Raw genomic sequence first — 24,828 nt, forward strand, 5'->3', positions numbered from 1 at the left:
CGTTTGATTTGGATTTAAATTTAAAACTTTCATTTAGTGTCAAATGTAAACAAACACCAAATAAACTTAACATAAATACATTTAAATAAAAATACAATAGCTTATTTAAAGAAATAAATAAAAATAAATATATAAGAAATTAGGCTGAATAAATAAAGTCCAAGGTCCAACATTTGCCTGTTTCAGCAAAAAGACACATAGCTCTTCTTAGACACTCTTTCATCATTTGAGAATAACAAAACATGCCTTGAGTTATGGCTTCTTAATTGTTTAAGGTGCAAAACACAAAAGGGCCTGTTTTCCCCCAGATTGGGGCGTGACCACATTGGAAAGTAGGAAATAACATTGCACCACTCTGATCTATACGTAACTCTTTTCTTCTGTTAGTTTGTAACACTGTAAAAGAACACACTACACTTGTCATGCCACCTTGTTTACTTTTAGTGATACAGTAACCTCAGTTAGCTCATTTAGTTTCATGTCTTTCCTCTAGAGTTAGCTGGCTAACAAGCTAGCTGTTGTCCCTTTGTTCCTATTTTGTTGCTAAGCCAAGCCAACTGGCTCCTTTTACCGTTTTATCATTCTTGACATACTTTACCAAAAAAAGAAAAAAGAGGGGGGAAAAAGTGTAGTTCCAATAATTTTAAGCTGTTTCAAATCAGTAGCTTTATAAAGAGTACTTTATTAGAAATCATACTGTTTATTGTTTTGAAGGAAATTAAGCTTATCTCCATAGAATTCCATAAGTTTTACATTTTATCCACACATGGCAATACCTGAAAAAAAAACAAAAAAACAAATGTATTCGGCAGATGTTTTAAAGTATGCTTCAGACAACACTGAGGACATATTGGACAACACAACCTGTTTATTATTGTTAGCATGAAGGTTAATTAGTTCCAATCTGGCTTGATTACATGCAACAGCTTGTTAGATAGAGCTGCTTTGTTATGGGATTTTATTTCTTCATGCACCCACTGCGGACTGAAAAAAACAGTCTCCAGTTATATTTCAAAGTGTCTGTAAAATACTTGAAAAATAGGTACAGTAAGTCCTATAAAATGCTCAGCAGTGTACTGTTGTAAAGAGAGAGTTCCACATTAGCTCCGATACAAAGACTTTTTTATGAGGTGTGAAACACAACAGCAGGTGGTGTAAGTGAATCCAGACTACGACTTGCTTGTAGCTTTGTGTATTTTGTGCCCCTGCTGTAATAATGGTTCTTCCTGGATGTGATTGGAATATTGCACTGGTCAAAACAAAGAACAGCCTTCCTGTGTTGGTCCATAGCCTGAATGACCACCAAAGTGACAAATAAAATGCTACATATTTCAAATATATATTACCTGAAATTTCCAGAGTAACGTAATGACCTTTAGGTAAATAAATAACTCTTAAACATAGAAGTCCTACATATACATCTTTACAGTATATACAGTGACACATCCATGGCTCCTGAACAGTCTCACAATCCAAATGGGCAGACATTCAACTGAGCAGCCGGGTGGCTAAAGGGGAACCAACGTCTTTGTAGCCAAAAACCTGCCACTCACAGCACAACAAAAACTCAATGAACAAGTCCATGAGTTTTTTTTTGCAAAATAGCTTATTGACCATAATTACAGCAACACACTCAGCCTTTGCACCACTAAATAAAGGACATCCTCAGGTCTCTGTTTCTCATACATGAGCAACGTTTGACTTTAGAAGGTGAAGTCAACAACAATCAAAATCCAGTCTAATCAGTTATCAGTAGTCTCACTCCTTCATTCTGTCATAGAAGTTGAATACCGTCGGAATCAGGGGTTTTCAAACTGTGAGACGACTCCCCCCTTGGAAAGGAAAGAGAGGTGAAAGAAAAGGGAGGGATACAAAAATAGGCCTGTAGCACTTTCTGTTGATTTTTGTTACTAATCTGCAGAGCTGCAGCAACAGTGGCTAAAAGTGTGGCAGCAGATTCAACTTATGCCTTTCCAAATCATGCCCAATCAACTTAATTTACCACAGGTGGACTCTAATCAATGTGAAGAAACATCTCAGCAACAATCAAGAGAAATGGGAAGCACCTGAACTCAATTTCAAGGGTCTGCTTTATGTCAATATTTCAGTTTTTTTATTTTTAATAAATTTGCAAAAAAAATTCAAAAATTCTGTTTTTGCTTTGTCATGTTAGGGCACTGAGTGAAGCTCACTAACGATAAAAAAAAATATTTTTTCCACCGCAGCATCTGGCTGGCAAATACATAAATTGGGAGAAAAGTGAAAGGGGTCTGAGTACTTTCTGAAAGAAGTGTAAATATATTTTTCTCCTACAAGGTGATTCATTGGGGTTTCCAACCTGCAAGTTGCTCTATAGACAGGCTGCTCATGAATGATTCTAAAATGTCAGCAAGCTTTTCCATAAATTGCAATTATTTTCTGTTCAAATTAAATACATTTTTGATCAATGCAGCCTTTCCATACCGAGCTTATTATTCCTCCAAGGTCAACCATGAATAAACTTTGAAACATCAATTTATAAGTTTCTCTGCACAATTTGGGCCATAAATTGTAGTTGCAATTTTTGTGTTTCTTAAAGCATTATGGGAGCTGAAGTTCCAAACCAGTGCATAATTAACCAACAGACTTAAAGAGGGGGGGACTTGTGTCAGACTTTGAAAACCCCTGGTTTAAATACTCCTCATAACCTTATTTTTGGCACATTTACATACATTATTTTCAAAATGTACAGACGTGTGCGTACCTGCTGAAACAGTATACCCTAAAATGAACAAAAAGTGCTGTGTCCTACACTGTTGTTCACGTGCAGAAACTTGAGATGGTAACTACAGATTATTTCCACTGTAAACTAGTGCAAAAAACAACAATGAGGTTACACAGTTGATTGACTACAGTATTAAATAAGGATTTTGGCTTTTGTGGTGGGTTGAAGACATTACTGATCACACAGAGTGGGAAAACACTCCTGTGTTGAGTGGAAGCTAAGAATAAAATAAAAGCATAGTTAGATAAAGTGAACCAGATGTTCAACCTCTCTACACACTCTTAATTCAGAAGCTCTTAAGGGTTTAAAGGATTATTTCACATTTCTCAGTCTGACCTAAGACAATACACAGGTGTCCACTGGAACATTAAGAATATGTTTGCCTGCTTTTGTTTAACTCTTGTTCATACCGGCAATAAAGGACCCCTTCATTGTGTTTTTCATGATTTTTTAAAGTCTGAAAAATATTCAGCATATATAAGGAAATGTAAAGACAGACTCTCAAGAAAATGGTCTCCACTTTGCTCGGATTGTGCTTTTTTTTTTTTTTTTTTTAAACATAAAGGATATTCATGCAGTGCTTGGACTGCCTCTGTGCAAATAGATAGGGTCAGTCTATAACAATTTTCTATTTGGTGTCATTAGCATAGTTTTGAGTAAGATTGTGACTGTTATTCTGCTGAGAGAAATATAAAGAAAATAAACCTGACCTACAGTCATGGGGAAAATTATTAGACCACCCTTGTTTTCTTCAATTTCTTGTTCATTTTAATGCCTGATACCACTAAAGGTACACTACCTGAAGAATACAATGAACATGACAAAAAATGCAGCTGATTCCATAATACTTTATGTCCTATTTGACATGCTTAAGCTTAATTGTATTCCCAGGGTAGATAAGAGGCCATTTCATGTCATATGCAGCACTGCACATGCAAAGGCCTAGAGTGGTTTACTGCTTACATTCAAGCTGTAGCACAACTCAGAAGTTGTCAGCTCTAACATAATGCCTAAAACAAAAGAATTAGGTGAAGCCACAAAGGCAGCCATCTTGGCACTGCTGGAAATTGGTATGAGTCAGAGACAGGTAGCCAAAAAACTGAAGATCTCCAAGACAGCCGTTCATTCCACCAAAAAAAAGCAAGCCGAACATGGTAGACAAGACAATGCTCCTTGCCACACGGCAAGGTCAGTTAAAGCCTGGATGGAGAACCAGAACATTCGAACCATGCCTTGGCCTGCTCAATCACCAGATCTAAATCCAATTGAAAACCTGTGGAACATCATCAAACTCAAAATGGAGAACCACAAGCCCAAAAACAAAGCAAATTTGGTTGAATTTTTGCAACAGGAATGGGCTGCTGTGACAGCAGAACAATGTCAGAAGCTGGTGGAGAGCATGCCAAGACGCATGGCTGCAGTCATCAAAAACAATGGTTATGCAATCAAGTACTAACTCCTGTGTGTGTCATGTGACTAACAGACAGAAAAGAAAACATGGAATGCCTAAAAGCACTGTTTTTGGCAGTACAATGCCATTGATATTGATGTAAGAACTTAAGTAATTTTGATTATTATCAAGAAAACCATGGAAAATTGCTAGATATCAGCTCTTAAATTAAACTCTTATGAGCTATTTTTGTTGTTATCATTATATTTGTCCAAACAAATGTACCTTTAGTTGTACCAGGCATTAAAATGAACAAGAAATTGAAGAAAATAAGGGTGGTCTAATAATTTTCCATGACTGTAGATCTGAGCCCTGTGGTACACCACCAATGACAAAGGCTAAAAAATGCCCTATTCCTAGGTACACTCTCCATCTTAGACCTAATGCATATCTGATGAGAAATTAGACTGCTATAATTTCTGGTGTCTAAAAACAACAGTTACGTTTTTGAAAGAGCTACAATTTGTTCAGATGTCCTATTAATTTCAATTCTTCTGAGAAAAACTAACATTTAGGCTATCCCAGCATGATCAGACAAATTCACCATACTGGATAGATAGTGGTATCTCTTGTATGTAGCAACAGCAAGCCTTTATCATGAGTCTCTGTACATATAAAGAAAAATCACATGATAAATTGTTCATAACATTGGATGGCAAGAATGAAATGCAGTGATATTCTTTCTGCGAATGTTCCATGTAACCTGGTTCATGTCTTCAGTTTTAAGAATTCAGCCAAAATTGCCTGGTTAGACTTTTCAAACCAAACAGCCTTTACACAAATGCCATTGCGAGCAACATTAGGATTCTACCCAGAGAAGACAGCTGGTTTGAGAGTGGTGCCAAGGAGGAAGCTGGAAAACCATCCTTATCTTAGTCGTTCCCCTTAGTTTTGCACGTTCAGGTCAGGTAAAGGGGTATTTCAGTTCTCTTTTGAATCAGGGGCTAGAGCTAAGGGCTACATAGCCCTAGAAACGCTGATTTTTTAGGACCACACTTGAAACTGAGGGGATGATGAATTTCCCACCATGCACCATGTTCACTGGGAAATGGCACAACAGACTACATGAAGAAGATCGATACAGAGATCCCTAGTATGAAAAAGATGCTCCAAACTTTATTGACTGTACCAGATTTGACGAGGGCATCTTGTTTATGTCAACTTTTATCACCTCTGTTGACGCAGCTATTTATAGGCGATGTGTGATGACATAACAGCAATCAAGTGGCATCTCGTTTCTTCGGGGAATGTTTTCACCCCTTACCCTACCACTCTGTTTCGAGGGACAAGAGAAAGGAGTAGAAAAGGGGTTGGCCCTAAACGGCAATCTAAACAACGCAGACATGGCAAACCGAGAGAGGTCCAGGAGGAAACACCTTCTGGTGAATCCAGGTTAACGACTCTAGTAACAACTCTAAAGTGATCCAGGTGGGCTCTCTCTCTCTCTGCAGGTACTAATACAGACACTATAATATCAGCTCAACTCGCCATCTTTTTGCCTCTATGACTACATTTACTTCAATTTACACTCAGAGTAATGTCTTCATGATTTTCTCCTCACTAAAGGTGCAATCATCTTCATAATAAATAGGTTTGATGGCCAACTGATGCATAGATATGGTACAGGCAGAGGACCGCTGAAGCCAGATGACATCACACCACCTGGCATACTTAAACATGGTGGCCTCCTGGTGAGATTAGAATTTCAAAAGTTCTCAAAATGCAGTTATCTAGTGAGGTTGTTTTGTTCAATAAACATATGAGACCCAAATATCTATCCAGTAAGATGAACGTGTCTTATCATGTAGGCCAGAGGTTCTCAACCTGGGGGTCAGGACCCCCTTAGGGGTCGTGAAACACTGAGAGGGGGTCGCCAGATGCCTTTCAAAAAATAAAGAATATTTTCATATGATTTCAAAGGGTACATTTTAGCAATTTTCTTTAAAATATGCATAAAATTAGTTTAATGTAAAATAAAAACATAGGGTGCAGTTGGCCTTGCCGTTAGGTTGCACCCCATGTACGTGGCCCCAGCATGTGGCTTCTTTGCCGCATCTCTCTCATCCTTGTTTCCGACTCTATCCACTGTCTTCCTCTCTAGAAATAAAGGCATGAAAAGCCCCAGACTATATTTTTAAAAAAATCATGGTAATTTGGTGAGATTTACTCTCTAATCAAAGTAATGTTTATAAAATCGTTAAAAAGTACATCTGCACATGACTGTTCTTGAATGTGCATGACTGTGTTCAACTATAGCTCACAACCCTAGGGTACAGTTGGGGTCCCTGGTTTCTGGCACCTTTATTTTGGGTGGTTGAGAAGTTGAGAACCCCTTGATGTAGGGTTCTTTGTAAAGAAATAGAAAGTTATGAATATGCAAGAGGAGGTGCATCTGTTCTGCATTAACTTCTGTTGAAGCACGAAAAATATTTCTAAGCCAGTATGAAAACAAGGAAAGACAAAAGCAAGCAAACAAGGGCATCCAATTGTTTCTGAGGACTGACTTGAAAAATTGTGAACCTTTCGTTGAGTAAGGTTGGCATCAGAACAGGAACATCTTGACAGTTTTCTCAGAGTTTGTGATTTTAGGTGTGAAGTGGCTTCTTTTTTGTCCGTTTTGTACTGAACAGTTCCGTAGATAAAAGCATTTAATAGTAGCTCTCATCAGGGCACGTCCACATTCATCATGGAAAGGTTGAAGGTCCAGTCTGTTCAGCGTTCACGCTGAATCAATTCTTGTCCATTCTTCAGTCCAGTTGGTAAAACACTGAAAGTTTACCAGGTCTCTGAATGTGAGAATCATAAGGAAAGACTGCCTGTCCTTCTCTCAGGGTCCAGCCAGAAACAAAACATGAAAAAGCCTTCCTTCTTATCCTGTGAGCGAGAGAGCATAAAGCCGGGGAACTGGAGTTTCTCCCTGCAGCAGCACATGTAGGAAACAGAATGCCACCAGCAGGTGGATCCGAGGTATTGCAAGCAGATGAATCTATAAAGGGATTGTTGCTGTGGACTGTACAGAGTTTTAGTTGTTGCTTTAATGCTGCATGCCCTGTTTTTTTCTGCTTCCTGTTCCAGCTGTGGAGAAAGTGTCTTGTTGGGATATTAAGGCCTTGGATCTGATGGCCCAGAGGCCACACAGAGAGAAAACACTACAAAGTGTCACACAAAATACACAAGCAACCTGATAGGATTGTATTATTAAATATAAATACCATGATGTACCTTATGATTTGACACGCAGCTCTTGGAGTTTAATAAAACGTCGGTTCATCCAAATTAATTCAAAAGTCATATTTTCTCACTTACTTTAGTAAATCAAGCAATGCAGGCAGCATTAGAAAAAGTCTAATTCATTTAGTCTGCACACAAACTTGGCTATATACAGATTTATGCAACAACTTTTTCAACTCTTTAAATAACAATCACGTCCTCTTTTTGGTAATTTGGATGAACTAACTCTGAAAACATGGATCTTTATCTCTTTCCTGTCTTTCTTTGTCTGTGATGTTATTGCCAGTCATAGCTGGGTAAACTGTGGTGTTAAAAACGTGTTTTGTTTTGTTTTTTTTTTTAGCTGACAATGGAACAGAAACAAAGCAAATCTTGGTGGCTTTCCACCGTGGCTGCCATTTAAACTGGCCAGTGTGATGATGAATCTGCAGTTCGTCCTGAGCTCATGAGTGTGAATGCTAGGACAGTGTGAGTTTGGATAAGGGAGGTGAAGGGTTTGTCCCGTTACACGAGATTAGTTAAGGCTTACAATATTTCTGTTAATCCTTGTCTTTTGAATAATTAGTGATGCTTCCTATAAAAGTATTACTGTAAAAGAGTCATGCTACAGAACCATCTGCTGTTCTCTGGATTCCTCTTGGCCTGTTGAATCCACTCCTCCTGGACGGATCCTGCTCTGTGTTTTTCCCCTTTAGTTTCTAAAATACAAACCCTACGTTAACTTCCTCTTCCTCCAAATTTTCCTCAGTCCAGAGATCATGGTGGCACAGGCGGAGTCCTTCTATTCCACAGCCCCGTTCCAAGTCTCACTTATGGCCGTGTAACCCTCCGCTGCCCTCCTTGGTGCTCCCGCTGCGGCCCCAGCATCCCGCAGCTATGCTCATACTCCTTTGCGTGGCGGCTGAGATGACTCGATCCCGCTCCACCTCACACTGGCTCAGCGTGCGCTCGGTCCGGCATGACTGGTTGGGGGAGGCAGACCCCGCCCCTCCGGATTGCTGAGAGGAGATGGTGCGAAAGATGTGGTTCCGTTTACGGACAAAGTCTCCCCCAGCTGCGCCCAGACCGAAGCTGCCCTTGCGGAGGACCATGCGGCTGCTGGGCGACTTGGCGGGACGAGATCGCTGGTTGTACTTCAGCTGGGAGAGGTGGGAGGCGTAGCCATCTGGGATGAACTGGAAGAAATTAGAGGCTGATTAGACTGATGAGGTTTACTCATGAAAAACAAACATGGATCTAGAAGCAAGTAAACTTTTATCAATTCAGAAGAAGCCAACTCCCAAAAAGGAACCATTAAGACTGAATTATTTCTAACTAAAAATAAGTAAAATCCAGAATCATGTATAAGTGATCACAATTCCCTCCACTCTGCCTAGAACTCTGACTCATATAAGGATGAGAAATTCAGAGAAATGGCATACGTAGCCAAATAACCTTCATACCTGACACTGGTGCTGCATCTTCTTTGTGGGCCGTCCCACGATGTAGATGTGTGATGGAGGCAGGCCAATAGTCGAGTACACAGAGATGTCCTTGGTGGAGCCGTATGCTGCAAAGATCCTCATGTGAGCCTGATCAAAGAGGAAAGCAGCTTTAAACCAGTTCAAGGACATCTTTATAAAACCACCTCAGACTTTCAGCCCTCCTTACCTCATTAATGAGTACTTTGAGGAAGTTGGCCTTGTGCCGGAGCGGGTCGTGAACCAGCCCGTCGCAGAACGAGACGATACCATGAGGAAAGTTATGCTGGGAAAGCCAGGCTACCACACGCTGCTTCTGCATGTCAGGGCGACCTGTTACATACACGATCATGTAGCCCAAGTCCTGCCAGTACCTGCAAAAAAGCAGACATTCAGCAGTTGCATTAATTCTTCTCCCCGATGCCCTGTAAGAATCTACATTTGGCTGTGAAATAAACCAACCGAAAGTTCGGGGGGATCCCTACCTCACCACGTCTACAGCTCCTGCTCGAACCTTTGGGTCACTGCCCATTATCGACACGCTGGCAGCAAATGATCCGTCAATACTGAACACGACAAACTCTGTTCCTCGGGGGACAATGGAGAGATAGCTGTCTGCAAATGTGTGGTCACCCCTTAAGACGACAGGAGCCGGGGGGGGGGTGTCAAAGAGGAAATAAACAAGTAAAATCATGATTATTTTACCTAAAGGACTTATGACTAAAGTGGATTCAAGCATGGAAAGGCAGTAAAAAGACTAAAAAGCTGCTAAAGCGCCCTTCAAATGAAGAAAATCTAACTCAGAGCTCTGAGATGATCTCCTGGTGGAGAAAATGTGAATAAGTGCAACTTTAATGGAAACAACTACACAAGGCCAGCGAGGATGCCAACCAGCAAAGGATGGCCTTTGTAGAAAGAGGGATGCAATAGCCTCAAACGAAAATGTATAAAGGGCTTAGTAGGATGTCTTTTGAGTCAGGACAACACAGTTGTTTGCCAAATAATGTGTGAATGGAGAAACACAATTGTTTTTTTGATGTTTAACCCTTGTATTAATTTTATAAATCAGTCATATATTTTGGCTTTTCTGACAAAAATTTACAAAAAAAAACTCTTCAATGTCAAAGTGAAATCAGATTTCTACAAATTAAAGTCAATTTAATAAAAATACGTAATGGGAAATAAGTGACTAGATAAATATTTAATAGATGCACCATTGGCTGCAATCAATCTCAATCAGGCTTGCCCACCTGTACACTTTAATTTTACTCTTCTTATTTGTAAAACTGCTCAGTTTGCACATGGATTGGGCTTGAACAGCCCTTTGAAAGTCCAACCATAAATCCTCTACTGGATTGATGTCAGGGCTTTGACTCAGCCTCTCCAGAACGTTCACCTCGTTGTCTTGGAACCATTTCTGTGTTGCTTTCACTGCATGTTTCAGGTTATTGTCTCACTGAAAAAAATGTCTTCCCTCAAGCCACAGTTCTCTTGCAGACTGAATAAGATTGTCCTACTATATTTTACCAAGTTCATTTTACCCTTCACCTTTACAAGCCTTCCAGGGCCAGCTGTTGAGAAGCATCCCCACAGCATGATGCTACCACCACTGTGCTTCACAGTAGGGATTATTTGTTTGTGGTAATGTGTAGTGTTTGGTGTCTTGTCTGATGGCCAAAAAGCACCATTTTGGTCTCAACAAACAAAAGAACCGTGCAGTCTCCCACATGCTTTCAGAGTAGTCATAGGTGTCTTGGTGGCCTCTCTCACTAGTCCCCTTCTGGCACGCTCACTCAGGTTGTGAGGAAAGCCTGATCTAGGCAGATTTACACATGCCACATTCCTTCCATTTCTTGATGATGGATTTAACTGAACTCCAGGGGACTTTTCAATAACCTTTTCTTTGAGTTGCTTGGAGTGTTCGTTTGTCTTCATGATGTAATGGTAGCCAGGAATACTGAATAACCAGGGATATTTTATTTTTTAATCAATTTACATTACTTTGTAGAAACCTGTTTTCACTTTGACATTAAAGAGTTTTTTTGTATGTTTTTTTGTGAAAAGGCCATGACTGATTTATAAAATAGAAAAGAGTACCTCATCCAAGGGAGTGAAACCTTTTCATATGCACTGGACTTTTGGGGTGGTACCTTGGGGGAGAAAGCAGGGTAAATAGCCCTCAAGGATTTTTTTTTTTTTAAATAAAGATTTTTTACAATGATTAAGTGCCCTTTAAGGTGTCATTCCTTTCAAGAAAAATGACAAATTGGGTCCTGTTAGTTGGTAGCATAGGTGCCCATTCTCTCTACACACATTTCCTGACACTTTTCAGTTCCTATTAAATAAAGGCAAAAAGACTCCAAAACAATTCTAAATCAAATCAGTGGAGAAAATTGACACAGGGATGTAAAAACTGCCATTATAGCATGGCCTATGCTGGCCTCATATTTTCCTTCTAGTTTACTACACACAGTAAATCCAGTAAATGAAACCATTTTTCATCTGAACCAGGGATTTGATTTTTTCCACCATAAAGGTATCACATTTTTCTGCATCCTGGTGACCTGCATCATGCAGCCCCAGCCCTCCAGACAGCCTGAGTTAGAGAGAGACTGATCGTACCTGACCACCATTTTGACAGGATACACTCCAATACCCAGCCTCTTGCTCTCAGGGATTACATAAGAGATGCGTCCACTGCTGTTGGTGAGCTCTGTGTCAAAGTACACCCACTCTCCAGAGGGAGGCTGGGTCATGATGTGGATGTCAATCTGCAGGAAATAACACAATGACCTTAATGACACGGATGGTGTTAGCATTACATAAGCTATGTAGGAGGGTTTTTTTTTTTTGGTGCATCACAGCTGGGCGTCATCACTACCTTCTCTCCAGTGAGGGTGACCATGTCTAGAGGGCCGTACATGAAACGCCCCGTGACCATCTGGGCTCCGTCCTCCGTGAACACAGCATCATTCACACGGTGGTTCGCCGTCACATTCTGACGCAAAAGGGACAAAACAGGAAATCAGAATACGTGCACTCATGTTGTCAGCATGTTAAATTTACTGGGATTACGGCTTTGATGTCATTTTAACTAGGGATTGTGGGGGATTTGACCTTTTTACCTCCAAGTTTTTCAATTTGAATTATTTTCAAAAGTCTCTGCATCAGGTCTTTAAACGTTGAAACTGCCAGCGTTCAAATGAGGGAAGCTCAAAGTTGATTAAAATGTTAATTAAGCTCAGTGCTTAAACTTTACCAGCTGTGGAGTTATTTTGGTCTGGGGTCCATCTATCAGGCAACATTTGGGCAACCATATTCTCCTTATGGAGTTTTTGACCAACAGTTGTGGGAAAAAATCAATCTTTATTTAAACAACCTATAAAACAGTATTAAAAATCATCATAGGTAAAAGATTTTTCATTTACAACAGTACTTAAGACAAACAGGTACATCTGAAACAAAAAATGAATACCGAGAATCCTGTAAATTAATTCAAGCAGTTCCATTTTATATTGATGCAACACAATGAACCAGTTAAAACAAAGGGACTAATGTATTTCTTAAGAATGCAGCAAAAGTGTAAATAACTGGTAAATTGAGTTTTTTCTGTTTCGCCCTTTCCATACATGCACCCCTGAGTTTTTCTAGAAAACTTCAAGGTAATCTACCCAGAATATTTGCTGACTTGCTTGTTCATGTCTGTCCCTCAGGCAAACTGTAAACTTCTCAGATGGTGGCAGGAAAAATTCAGAGTGAGGTCTGGATGAAAATCTCAAATGTCTGTGTTCACACATGCATCTCACCCTGTTAAATTCAGGAAATTTTTACAACTTTTGCATGAGTGTGATAGGGCTTTTGATTTGGGGGTTTTTAATGTTCATTCATTGGCACTAAAACTAAATTTACATCTCAACAGTTAAAGAGGTTTCTAATTAAATGATTGCTAGAACTTAATTGTGAGGATCTCTCCATAATTGCAAGGGAGGAAAAAACATTTTATACAGCTGATTTGTTTTGAAATGCCATTAAAAAAAAATACAAAGTTCAATTAAGACTTACCCTGATTTTTACATGAGTCCTCTTTCGTAGCCATTTTTCTCGAGGTTTGGATGGCGTAAATTCAGACACTTCTTTCCCATCCAGCTCTAAGATACTGGAGTTCTCATGTCTCATCACCTACAGAAGACAATATGTATTAATCTAAAACCTACAACACATTTTTATACTCCCTTAGAGAGTTTAACAGTAAACTTAGTTTAATAGTCATCCTGATCTCCTCGTTGGCCGGGATTCTTTGCTGCCTCAGCACTTACAGCTCGGCCAAAGATAATATGATGACACAGCGGTCTGCTGCAACAGTGTGGTGAAATCTGAGATGGTATTTTACTCTCCTGGCTTCTATCAGATGGCATCCATCTGTTGCAATTCTTCATCATTATATTCTGGATCTTCACAGAGATTAAAGTAAATTTGCATTGTTCAAACTAACAATTTTAACTGATGATAAATTGCTGCAGTTTTGGCTGAAGTGTGGAGTACATTGGCTCTGGGATAAAAAGTCTACATTAATGGCTTTAGCTGAAGATTTAGTTGAAAAGATCCATGATTTTATAAAGGACGTTTTGCAGGTGCTAAGATTTAATGAGCAAACAAGAATAGAAACCCTCTCAAATCGCTCATGCCCAGGTTGCGTATGTCTGTGATTTGCTCAGTCAGATGATCACCAAAGTTACTGGGAGTCACCCTTTGAGGATCATGAATACAAGTACCAGCCCACTTGGCTTTCACATGGAGTTTTTGCAAAATGCAAGTTGGGGTTTCATGCATTCTGTACCAAGAAGAGGCTTCTATCTAGCCACACTAACATAAAGGCCAAATTGTTGCAGAACTGCAGTGAAGGTTGTCCTTCTTGAACTTTGCCCTATCTCAACACAGGATCTCTGGAGCTCATTCAGAGTGACCATCAGGCTCTTGGTCACCTCTCTTATTAAGGCCCTTTTACCCTAATTGCTCAGTTTTAGCATTGCAACCAGTTCTTCCTGGCTGTGCCAAACTTCCTCCATTTGAGAATTATGGAGGCCACTGTGCTCTGGGGAATTTTCAGTGCAACATCCTTTTTTAATCTTCCTCTGATCTGTGCCTTAGAACAATCCTGTCTCTAAGCTCTGCAGGCAGTTCCTTCGAGCTCATGGCTTGGTTATTGTCAGGCCTTCTATAGAGAGGTGTGTCTTTCCAAATCAGGTCCAAACAGTTTAATCTACCACAGGTGGACTCCAACCAAGGTGTAGAAACATCTCAGCAAAGATCAAGAGAAATGGGAGGAGCCTGAACTAAACTTGAAGTGCTTTGCGAAGGGTCTGAACACGTATGTCAGTGTGAAATTTCAGTTTATTATTTTTCATTCATTTGCAAAAATTTGAAAATTCTGTTTTCACTTTGTCGTGATGGGGTACTCTGAGTAGATTTGTGAGAATAAAAATATTTTTTTTTTTTACTGTAGCATCAGGCTGCAACTTAAGAAAACTGAGAAAAGTGAAGGGGGTCTGAAGTCTTTCTGAATGCACTGCTCCTTATTGGAAACAATAATGTAACTCCTATGCTAGCTGTGGATCAGATGTTCTTTTTTTCTTTTTTTTTTAAGATATTTATTTATTTCACCAGATGCAGAAAAATCAAAGATTTTTTTCATATAAGTTAGCTGATCTTGGCCAAGTTGTCTACCTTTTACTGCAATTCATCAAATATTTTCTGAATTCGAATTCCAAAGTATGGCTTAAAAGACGAAAATGCAGTAATGCAAACCCTACAAACCTGTCGTAATAAGAAAGAGACAACATCTGTGGACTCCCAGTACGAAGCGTGGAAGAGATGAGGCAGAGCCACTGTGGGGAAAGCTGTCAGGGCGTCTGGACAGTACAGGGCGTAGTCCATCCTCTTACTGCCCCACCATCGAGAAGCAACTAGAGATGGGAGGAAACATGGAGAGGATGGAGAATTAACAATATGGAACTCAGCCTATTGAAGTTTGCTTATTGTGTCCACTGCAAATCTAAGTTGTGCTCATCTAGAGATGTAAAGTTTCACAAACAGCAGGAAGTTGAAGTTTTAAGGGTTGAAAAAGGAGAAAACTAATTAATTCTACAGAGATTTGAAACACTTGCAAAAAAAACTCAGGATCCAGGAGAACCTAGTCTATTTTTTTCTGGAAAATGTAGAAAACCTTCGCAAGAAACTGAGCTAAAAAAACAACCGCACACAAAGGATTCTGGATCTTGTTTCTACTCAGGAGATTAATCTGAGAGAGGAAGGACAGAGCACAGGAAATGAGGATGGAGCCTTGCATCCTTCCTCCATGTCCTCTACACGGCAAATCCCAGGATACCTTGCTCTACGTTCTTCAGCACCCTGGGTGATGGGGGCACCGAGTTGAGGTCTGTGATGTCAGAGGTGACATCGGTGAGGTCGGAAGTGGCATTAGAGGTACTGTCAGAGCTAACAAGCGAGCTCTGCTCAGAATCCATCCCGTTGGACTTCGGGAACACCTGTCGGATTTTCTGTCGTAAGCGAAAGGACGAGCTCCGACATGACAACTTATTGTAGGGCAGAGTCAGCTGGGTCAGCAGCCGCGGCCGTTTGGGTGTGCTGACTTCACGAGGGGGGGATGTTTGGAGGGAGGAAATCAGAGCGTCAACACTTAAAATGTCAGCTGGTAGAACAAAACATGGATCACACAAAGAAGCTAAGGTAGTAAACTCACTGGTTGCGATGTTGGAGGCGGTGTAAGAGTCGGCTAACCCGGACACCTGGCTGGCCAGGCTGGCCTCGCTCGCCCTACGGTTACACCGATGGTGAGGGACTCCAGGTGATGTGGAGAAGGGATACTGACTGTCCACAACCATGTGAGAGTGAGGAGAATCCGCTGAGAGACAGAAGAGAGGAGTTAGAGGAACAAGGAGGGCAAAGAGCAAAAGCTCTCTTTCTCTATACATCATGTCAACATGAACAACCAAATCTTACAAAAAGATGGAGCTAAGACTCATACTGTAATAAAAAAGGTGGAATAAAGCATTAAAAACAGATACATACTCTCAGAGTGGAGCTGTGAGCTCTGCCAGTTTAAAACAGGCACAGGGATAGACGTCTCATTGACGGTGTTTTCCTGACAGCGCTGTGATGCTGAGCCACTCGACTCCATCAGAAGCTGAGGGTTACTCTGAATGGTGTCAACTACAATGACAGATGAAAGCAAGGCGAAAGGTTTGAAAGACAAAAGAATTTCCCCTTCAGAGCAAAGAATAAACACTGAAAAATTACAGTCAAATGGCCCACGTTTGTAAGCACTCACCCAGGAGAGCGGAGTGTCCGTCACCCAGAGGAAAGCGCTGGTAACGGGGAACGCTGAAAGGAGGCAGCAGGTGAAATCGTTTGTCCAGGAGCGGCTCCAGGCGGGACGCAGAGGGATCGGCTGGATGGAACAGGTTGTAGACCTGCTGGCAGGCCGGACGCAGAGCAGACACTAGACAGGGGAAATAAGCCAACAGTCAGGGTTATAAAAAGAAATGAAAAACCTAACCAGTGGCAGTCATCCAGATCTGCAGTGGCTATAAGAAGTATCTAACCCACATTTTATTGATTTAGTCAATATAATTTGGCTTTTTCAATTACCTGAGTGCAGTGAATGTGTCTAAAGTCACTGTGGTCTAAAGATACCTGAATCTAGAAGGTGCAGTCACTGGTTCGTCAGTATTCCTGGCTACCATTACACCATTAAGTCAAAAGAGCACTCCAAGAAACTCAGAGATAAGGTTACTGAAAAGTTTACGTCAGGAGTGGGATACAAAAGCATTTCCACCTATGACTACTCTGAGGGAGTTTCAAGCAGTTGAGATGGGAGAGACTCTGCACATAACAACTGTTGCACTGTTTCTTTCTTTTTACCAGTCAAAGCTTTGAAGACAACTTAATTTAAATCTCAAGTAGAGTTCACCAAGAGGTATGTGGGAGACTCAATGGTCAAGTAGGAAAAAGTTCTTTGGTATGATGAGACCAAAATGGGGCTTTTTGGCCACCAGACAGGACGCTATGTTTAGTGGACACCAAATACTGTCCATCACCAAAAACACACCATCCCCACTGTAAAGCACAGTGGTGGCAACATCATGCTGTGGGGATGCTTTCCAGCAACCAGCCCTGGAAGGCTTGTACAGGTGGAGGGTAGATGGTCTCCCACCTCAGCTGCTGGACCTTCCAGATGCAGGTGTCTTTATACTACAATCACTTGAGACACATTCACTGCACTCAGGTGATCCCTTTTTCACTAATTGTGAGACTACAGGACCTCTGTTGAATTAGGTCAGTCACTTTTAAGGGGGTGAATTTTTATGCATAAATATTTTTCTTTAATTGACATTACTTTGTAAAAATGTTTTCCATTTTGACATTAAAGAGATTTTTTTTGTAATTTTTCCTCAAAAAAAAAGCCAAATTATATTGACCATGATTGATTTATAAACTCAATAAAAAGATGAAACATCCAAGGGGGTGAAAATATTTTTATGTATTTATTCATTTTTTAAAGGCGCTGTGTATTCAGAGTTCAGCAGCCTCTGCTCTTTAAAGCCCAAAGGAAAAACAGTACAGTGAGAATCAAGTGAGCTCTGACTTTAATCACATCCTTGTCTCATCTCAGCCAGAATATTTTCAGCCTTTGGGATCAGAGACTTGAACTCTGACCTCTGACACCTACAGCTGCAGACATTGATCTTACAGGAAAAAACATCAGAGGCAACACATTTTACTTCCTGCTCATGTGGTAAAACACTCTCTACATGAAAACTTTCATTAGAGGCATGATGATCAAACAACAGCACTACAAAATTTAAAAAAAGACTTTCCTCACCATCTAATGAGGGCACCACAGTCTTCCTCAGTGCGAGCACCAGCCCCAGAGGAGAGCCGAAGAGGAAGAAGTCTGTCACCTCGAAGTCGAACTTTCCCAAAGATCCTCCCTCCAGCATGGTGCTGTTACTGGAGCGCCGTGATCCGGGCTCCCCATGGAGAACACTGGAGTGAAGACTGCTCAGAGAGACAATAAACAATCACTATTTATGTCCTAACTCAGGAGCTTAAATCACAAAGTTATTAAGTTTAAAATGCAGTTAGATTTTTACACTAAAACTTGGTAAAAATATTAAAAAAGTAAAAATATTTTGCATCATTTTTTCAGGGAAGTTTGGTACTTTGACCCTGTTTTCTCATTTTTTAGCTTCATGTCTTAAGAGAGCAAAATATTTTGGAATTTATTTCTTAAGCCTGCAGCCTATAACAGGCTCAAGTGTTGCAAAATAATTTCACAGTCTTAAGGAAATAAACAAAGGATTCCTGCATCTAAAACCTCATAGTTGGGGTTATGTTTAAATGCTTTTGTAACCACAAATACCAGTTTAACTGCTCACTTTTGAACCCCATGACTGCATTGACAAAAGCAGTAATTCTACATTACATAACACAGGAATTGTCAGTCCACTGGAACTTTTAGTTTGTTTGATTGTGTGTAATTAGCATCTGAAATTAACAGGATAGTGATTGTGTGAAACAAGACTGAATCTAAAACTTTTTTGTTGATAAATCTGAGTGAAGTGGCTTTGAAGAGAAAACTGCTACAGACGTTCCAGGCTTTGAAAAGACACCTGTATGGAATTTTAACTGAAATTTTACAAAAAGAAAAAAATAGATATTTCTTAAAAAGCATACTCAATAATCATGTAAGTTACCTGTCTGTATTGGCATGACTTGGCTGAAAAGTTTGTCACTTTAGTGTCACTCTCCGTGTCTCACCTGGACAAGAAGGCTTGGTGATGTTTGATGGTGTCCAGCTCGTACGTCGACGAGTCGCTGCGTTTGCGTGGAAGTTGCCTCTTGGGGTCATCAGGCCCGGAGCTGCGAGGGATGTCGATGTTGCTGCGGCTGAGATGGCGGCTTCCTTCAAGGGATGGCGATGAAGGAGAGACGCTGTTTATGACAATACCTGGAGAAAGAAGATCTGTGTCCTGAAGAAACAGAGAAACAAAAGAAAAGGGTCAAAGACTATCTTCTTTAGCTACAAGTTCATGACCACACTAAAAACTAAATGCACCACACTTGGAGTATATTTCCTGGACCTGTCTGTGTGGTGGCTCTTGATCCACTGACTCCAGCCTCAGTCCACTCCTTGTGAAGCTCCCTTAAGTTCTTGAATCTGCCTTGTTTTACAATCCTCCCTGATGCTTGTTCTTCTTTTTTTTTACCACACTTTCCCCTCCAGTCAACTTTCCATGAATATGCTTTGATACAGACTCTGAAAACAGCCTTCCCTTTCAGCAGTGACCTTCTGAGGCTTACTCTCCTTATGGACGGTGTCAGTGATTGTCTCTGGACAAGAGTCAAGTCAGCAGTCTTCCCATGATTGTGGTTGTGTGTATTGAACCAGAGTGAGAGGATGAGGGCTCAGAAAACCTTTGCAAATTAGACTTTTCCATAATTTTCATGAGCTGTAATCATTAAGATTACAACAAAAAAGTCTTGAAATGCACCTGCATAACTCTCTTAGGACACACTTAAAGTATTTGTGAACAACTTTTCTTCTAGTGTCATAATCAGGTCATTATAATTTGTATGTAGTTGGCTTTGACCATAATATTACTTATCTAATGATATTTCTATGATTAACAGCTTCGTGTCAAGTGCTTAGCAAACTTAGGCATGCTATCACACCAAGCAAAGATGATAAATACAGATAACTTTAAAGGTCACATATTATGCAAAAATCCCTTTTTCAGGCTTTTTTTTTTAAACAAAAATATGTGCCCCTGGCCTGTCCACCATTCCCTAAAGTAACAGAAAAATCCATTCCTCCCCCTCTCTCTTTCTCCACCTTTCAGAAAATGCGTGCTGAAACAAGCCGTTCTCAGATTTTCCCCTCATGATGTCATGTGGGTTCGGTTTGCCCTCCCCGCTTGGAAGAAAGCTCTGCCCTCCTCTCCTAATCCTGCCAGGTGAGAGGAGATTCAGAAGAGCCATATCCATTAAGCCACATCAATATCAGGAGAGGGGCGGCTCAGCTCGGAAACAGCTCGTTCTGAGCAGGGCTGAAACAGAGGGGGTTTAAGACTTGCAAAAGTCCAATACTGGAGTGTTTCTTCAGCAACAGACTTCACAGGCATGTTCTGAGGACCTCTGAGACCAATATAAACTTGTCTTAATAGGGTAAAATATGTCCCCTTTAAACCAGACAACACCAGAATTTCAGCTTTAGCATTTTAAGCACGCTACCATTCTGATGTTAGCATTTAACTTAAGCCACACAAAGGTGTGAGTCTGGACTCTTATGGTCCTAGAGTTATTGTACAGTATTACAGTTAATGATCACATTGATTTATTTTATGTTGTAGTGGTATTTAATATAATTTTCCCCGATAAATCAGAGGAGGAGGTAATCAAATGACATGTCATTGTATAACCTGGACAAAATAGAGCACAAAACTGTGACAGTAGTCACCTGCAAGGAGTATTTTAAATCATTTCAATGCAAATACCATATTTTTGTCACTTTAATGTATTTCAGCACATCAGAGTTTTGTAGAATTAGCAAATTATGCTGCTTACCTTAGCATTCAGCCCCACAAAGCAGATAACTGTGTTTTATTCTCTGATGCTTGTTCCAGTAAAGGTCTGTATTGCAGATTAAATTTTCTAATATCAAACATTCAGGCATTCCAGGTGAATAACATCAAATGTTATCAGAAAAAAGGGCTGATAGTGACAGAGCAACTGTACATATTCTCTTGTAGAAGAGAGGATCACTTTCAGAAAGGATTAACTTGATAACAACACGAGTTTTTTGACACCTAAGCAGAGGAGCATATGTATTTATTAAGGTTTACCATTAACAGAGAGTACCTCCATACTTGAGTTATTTTTAGTTACAGCTGTTAAAGTCCTGGTTAACAGATTTCCCTTCAGTTTACACGTACCAGCTCTCACTTTGTTGCATACTTTTTAGTCCTACGCCATCTGGAACAGAGCATAAGGGCTGCTTGATGTAAGATATTTGATAGTGATACCTGAACACTGATGGCGCTGCCCCGTCTGCTGCTGTTCTGGCTTTCTGAGACGATCACAGAGCTGCTGCAGAGAGCGTCAAACCCCAGAATCCCCCCGACACAGTCCCCAATGACACACACCTGGAAATAAAGGACAGAAAAAAGCATTACAAAAATACGCAGCCTGCTGTCTACATGCATCAAAAAGCAAGGTTCCACTCTCACCTGGCCGTTAAAAGTCTCTCCTTCTAAAGACTTAATGAAGTCACTGTACACCTGATTGGCTCGTAGGATGACGGTTGCGACAGCGTCTTGGTACTGCGGTGCGGATGTGGCCAAAAGAGGCAGAGCAGCCAGAGGGATGTGATCCTGACTGTTGGATAGACATCCCTCGTCGTAGCTGTAGGGACTCAGGCTGACAGACAGAGCAGACACATCGTTATCTCATGTTAAACATTTTCAGGTTGTACACATGCCAGGGTAGACTGACAAAATTCTCAAGTTTTGCTCACTTTGAGACGAGCGAGAATGCGTCAACACAAACAGCAGGACATGGGACCATCCGGATGGCGATGCGGCCCAGAGCGGCGGGGTAATGGACCCTCATCACGGTCTCAAAGGCTCCACTCAGAGTGTTTCCATCTCCCTGCTTGCTGTTTTGCTCGCCTTTAAACAAACAATTTAATTGTTAATGCTATATTTCTGGATCATTGTCTACAGATATTTTAAGATCCAATCATCACTGAGCTGCAACCACATTTGCTTCCTGACCTTGTTTCAAGTGACAACAGCTAAAAACAATCCAGCATATCATAAAGTGCAAAGGACAAGCTAAGAGAAGCAGCAGTCTACGAGTATTTGGAGCTGCTGCTTTCATACTACAGTCTTTTCTCAAACTTCACACCTTTCTCAAACTACTACAACTGTCCTCATTATTGTTGGTTTATTTTATGCCATACCAGAGCCGGTGTCCAGAATGTTTCCTCCATGAAGGACCAGAACGAGGACATGAATTTTAGATGGCTGGACGCACTGTTGAGATGAGCAATTCTGTGGGGACAAAGATGGAAAAAAGGGTTAAAATGAGCCAGGAATTTTTATAGGAAAAACCTGAAAAGTGAAAGAAAAGACAGGAAAACAAATCAGCACCAAACTGATAATGCTGAATCCAATCCATAAACTCATAAATGGGTAAACTGGCATCAAACTAGACAAACAGGTCTCTTTTAACTCGCAATAAACAGAATATTTGGTGGTTGTGGTGGTGTTGGACTGTTTGTTAAGGATTTAAGCCACAAAGGACAAGAGTTTGCAAAAGACAGTAGAGTACAAGTCAAAGGAAGTAGTTAAAATTAGTCAGGAATAATAGGAATAGGAGGAATAATACCAAGTGGGAGCCCTATCAAAGGAAGAAGAAACCTGCTCATCTTCTCTTGCCAGATGAAAAAGTTGGGGTACAGAAAGGTAAAGAAACAGTCCAGTTTTCCAGGGGTGAGTGCTAGGACCTCAACCTAGCTCTGATTCCCCTGTCTGAGTTTTCTTTTCATTCTCTCAGATGACCAAGTAACAGTAATCAAATTAATAAGATGACCCCCAACAGTCACAGAATAACTTTGGTGACCATTAAAAAGTCACAGAGTTACTCTTGTCACTACTGAACAGCCACAGAGTGTCAGAAAATAGAAAATCAAAAAATGGAACATTCAGTGTAAAATATCATGTGTTGTCTCAAGCTCACTGTGGTAAAATGCCCCACATCACATGTGCATTGCACTGATAAATCTGTTAACTGTAACTGTGTAAAATAAAGGAACTGGCACGGAGGATGGTGGCTCCAGGTTACCAGAGCTCACTGCCCAGCCTCACTGAGGTGTCAGGGGACTGACTGGACAGAACACCTTTGATGGGAGGTTTCCTCTTGACAACCCCAGTGATGTCCCAGCTCTTGCAGCCCTTCAGTCTAAGTAGTCAGGTTTGGGGGCAATAAGGTGCCATGTGGTAGGGTAGGTAGCAGCATTTTCCCTACCTGGAGCTTGCATATAGACAGCCTGGGTCTGTTGGAAGTGGTGATGCTGTGGCAACCAGGGGCCATGTGGTAGGTTATGTAACTTCTCAGTAATGATTGGAGGAATAAATTAAGATTAGGGGTCTACACACTGAGTGCTTATCATTTTATAAGGGCACAAGTATTTCCTTTCAGACAGTAATTTAGTTAATCTGAATATAACGATCAGAGTTTTCTTATTCAATGATGTAACAATTAAACTGATTACTCAATGGTTTGTTGTTAAGCTATTCCTGTCAGCAGGATTTCATCTTTGTTTTAACATATTCTGCTGTGCTTTTGCTACAAGTATTCAGTTTGCTCTTCTTTATTGGAAACAAATGGGGTCCTAAGATGTGAACTTCACACTTATTTTGATGTACAGCTGTGTCTCTGCTTTGAGCTATGCAGTCAGATAAATTAAGCTTCATATTTTATTAATGTTGTACATTTACAAACTTTCTAAGCAGCACATCTTATTCATGCACTTTAAAATTAAATCACTTCTTCCCTGTCAAGTTTAAATAAATTCACTCTGACATCCGTGGCCTAGATTTGACTGAAAAGCAAAGACTTTCTCACCCCCATCATCCAAACCACCAACCAGGTTTCATAAAAACTTAGCCTTTAAAACTGGTGAAATAAAAACTCATCTGATGGCCTCAGCAGAAAGTTGATTCTAATTTTACACCACATGCAAGATACAGAAAGCTAATCTAGGAGGAGGAGTTTATGCAAGAGTTATTTTATAAAGGGATTTATGTGAAGCTTTACCTCCATGACCCTCTCCTCGTTACTCATCACGGCGTACTCCCCGCCAGACTCCTGGTACAACGTCTCTGTGAAAACATCATATTATCATTCAGGTGTTGTCTGTCAGAGCACAGAATCTGATACAGCATTTATAGTAATACCTAAAATTAGATTCAGTGTGAGTTAACAGCTATCCTACCGTGAGCTTCGTCCACCTCTATCGTTTCAATCTTGTCCATCAGATCGTTGGAGCTCCACTTTGTGATCTCTTTGGCAAACATCTCCTCATTGTCTGAGAAGTCCTCTGAGAGACACACAGAGAAGACGACCTTTGAATTTCTTTTTGAACAACAAGTATATTCAACCCTGTCCCTGGTTCTAATCAGGTACATTTTGAGATGATTTTACTGTATATAAAAACCTAGCACAAAAATTAAGGAAATTTGTATTTGGTAGAATATTTCTTTGTTGTAACAATGCTTCTTGGCAATAAATCTTATGCTGTCAGAAAGCCTGATTATTTCCCTTTTAAATGGTGCCACATTTGTAAAGATCATGCATTTGAGGGATCAGCAGCAGAGCTGAGTATGTGGGTTGCACACAGGAAAAATTTGCCAAATCTCTTCTGCCAATGCCAAACAGCTTATTCTGACATGGACTCTTGTTTGGTGTTTTTACTGAGGATTGGATGATTGAAGTCTGAAGAAACAAGGCATATTGGCAATTTGCCAGGAGGGAGAGAAAGGGAGATGCTGCCCCACATGTCACACTGCCCCCACCAAAAGATGTTACTCTCTCGGTGCAGCAATCAGTAAAAGGTTCTCCACGTCCTCTCCACACTTTGGCAAGACAATCCAACTGCCATGGGCAGAATCTGGATGTTCGTCCACATGTTCAGGTTCGAGTGCATGTGTTGCCAACACCAGCACAAACAGACCTGACGGTAATGGGCAATTGTGGCAGGCCACCTAGTAGCCCTATGAGACCAAAGATCGGCTGTGTGTGGTCTGTTTTTGTCTGGGCAGAGAGTCCTCAGCCATATT

The 24,828-nt window shown here is 40.6% G+C and overlaps 1 protein-coding gene across 2 annotated transcripts in view; it reads right to left on the minus strand.

The window, feature by feature from the left end:
• Positions 1–711: 711 nt before the first annotated feature.
• Positions 712–24,828, minus strand: part of LOC121524995 (membrane-associated phosphatidylinositol transfer protein 2-like) — an 89,623-nt gene continuing 65,506 nt past the window's right edge. For both annotated transcript variants that reach the window (XM_041810664.1, XM_041810665.1), the window contains 19 exons: positions 23,985–24,089; positions 23,807–23,871; positions 21,948–22,038; positions 21,501–21,654; positions 21,214–21,403; positions 21,010–21,129; positions 18,746–18,957; positions 17,808–17,983; positions 16,254–16,424; positions 15,995–16,135; positions 15,666–15,827; positions 14,720–14,868; positions 12,968–13,084; positions 11,787–11,903; positions 11,528–11,676; positions 9,391–9,540; positions 9,096–9,279; positions 8,888–9,016; positions 712–8,620 (listed from right to left, as the gene is read on the minus strand). In XM_041810664.1, the coding sequence (XP_041666598.1) occupies positions 8,252–8,620; positions 8,888–9,016; positions 9,096–9,279; positions 9,391–9,540; positions 11,528–11,676; positions 11,787–11,903; positions 12,968–13,084; positions 14,720–14,868; positions 15,666–15,827; positions 15,995–16,135; positions 16,254–16,424; positions 17,808–17,983; positions 18,746–18,957; positions 21,010–21,129; positions 21,214–21,403; positions 21,501–21,654; positions 21,948–22,038; positions 23,807–23,871; positions 23,985–24,089 (2,951 nt within the window). In that variant the 3' untranslated portion in view covers positions 712–8,251. The remainder of the gene's footprint in view (positions 8,621–8,887; positions 9,017–9,095; positions 9,280–9,390; positions 9,541–11,527; positions 11,677–11,786; positions 11,904–12,967; positions 13,085–14,719; positions 14,869–15,665; positions 15,828–15,994; positions 16,136–16,253; positions 16,425–17,807; positions 17,984–18,745; positions 18,958–21,009; positions 21,130–21,213; positions 21,404–21,500; positions 21,655–21,947; positions 22,039–23,806; positions 23,872–23,984; positions 24,090–24,828) is intronic.

This window comes from Cheilinus undulatus, linkage group 17 (genome assembly GCF_018320785.1).
Source record: "Cheilinus undulatus linkage group 17, ASM1832078v1, whole genome shotgun sequence".
Taxonomy (NCBI): Eukaryota; Metazoa; Chordata; class Actinopteri; order Labriformes; family Labridae; genus Cheilinus; species Cheilinus undulatus.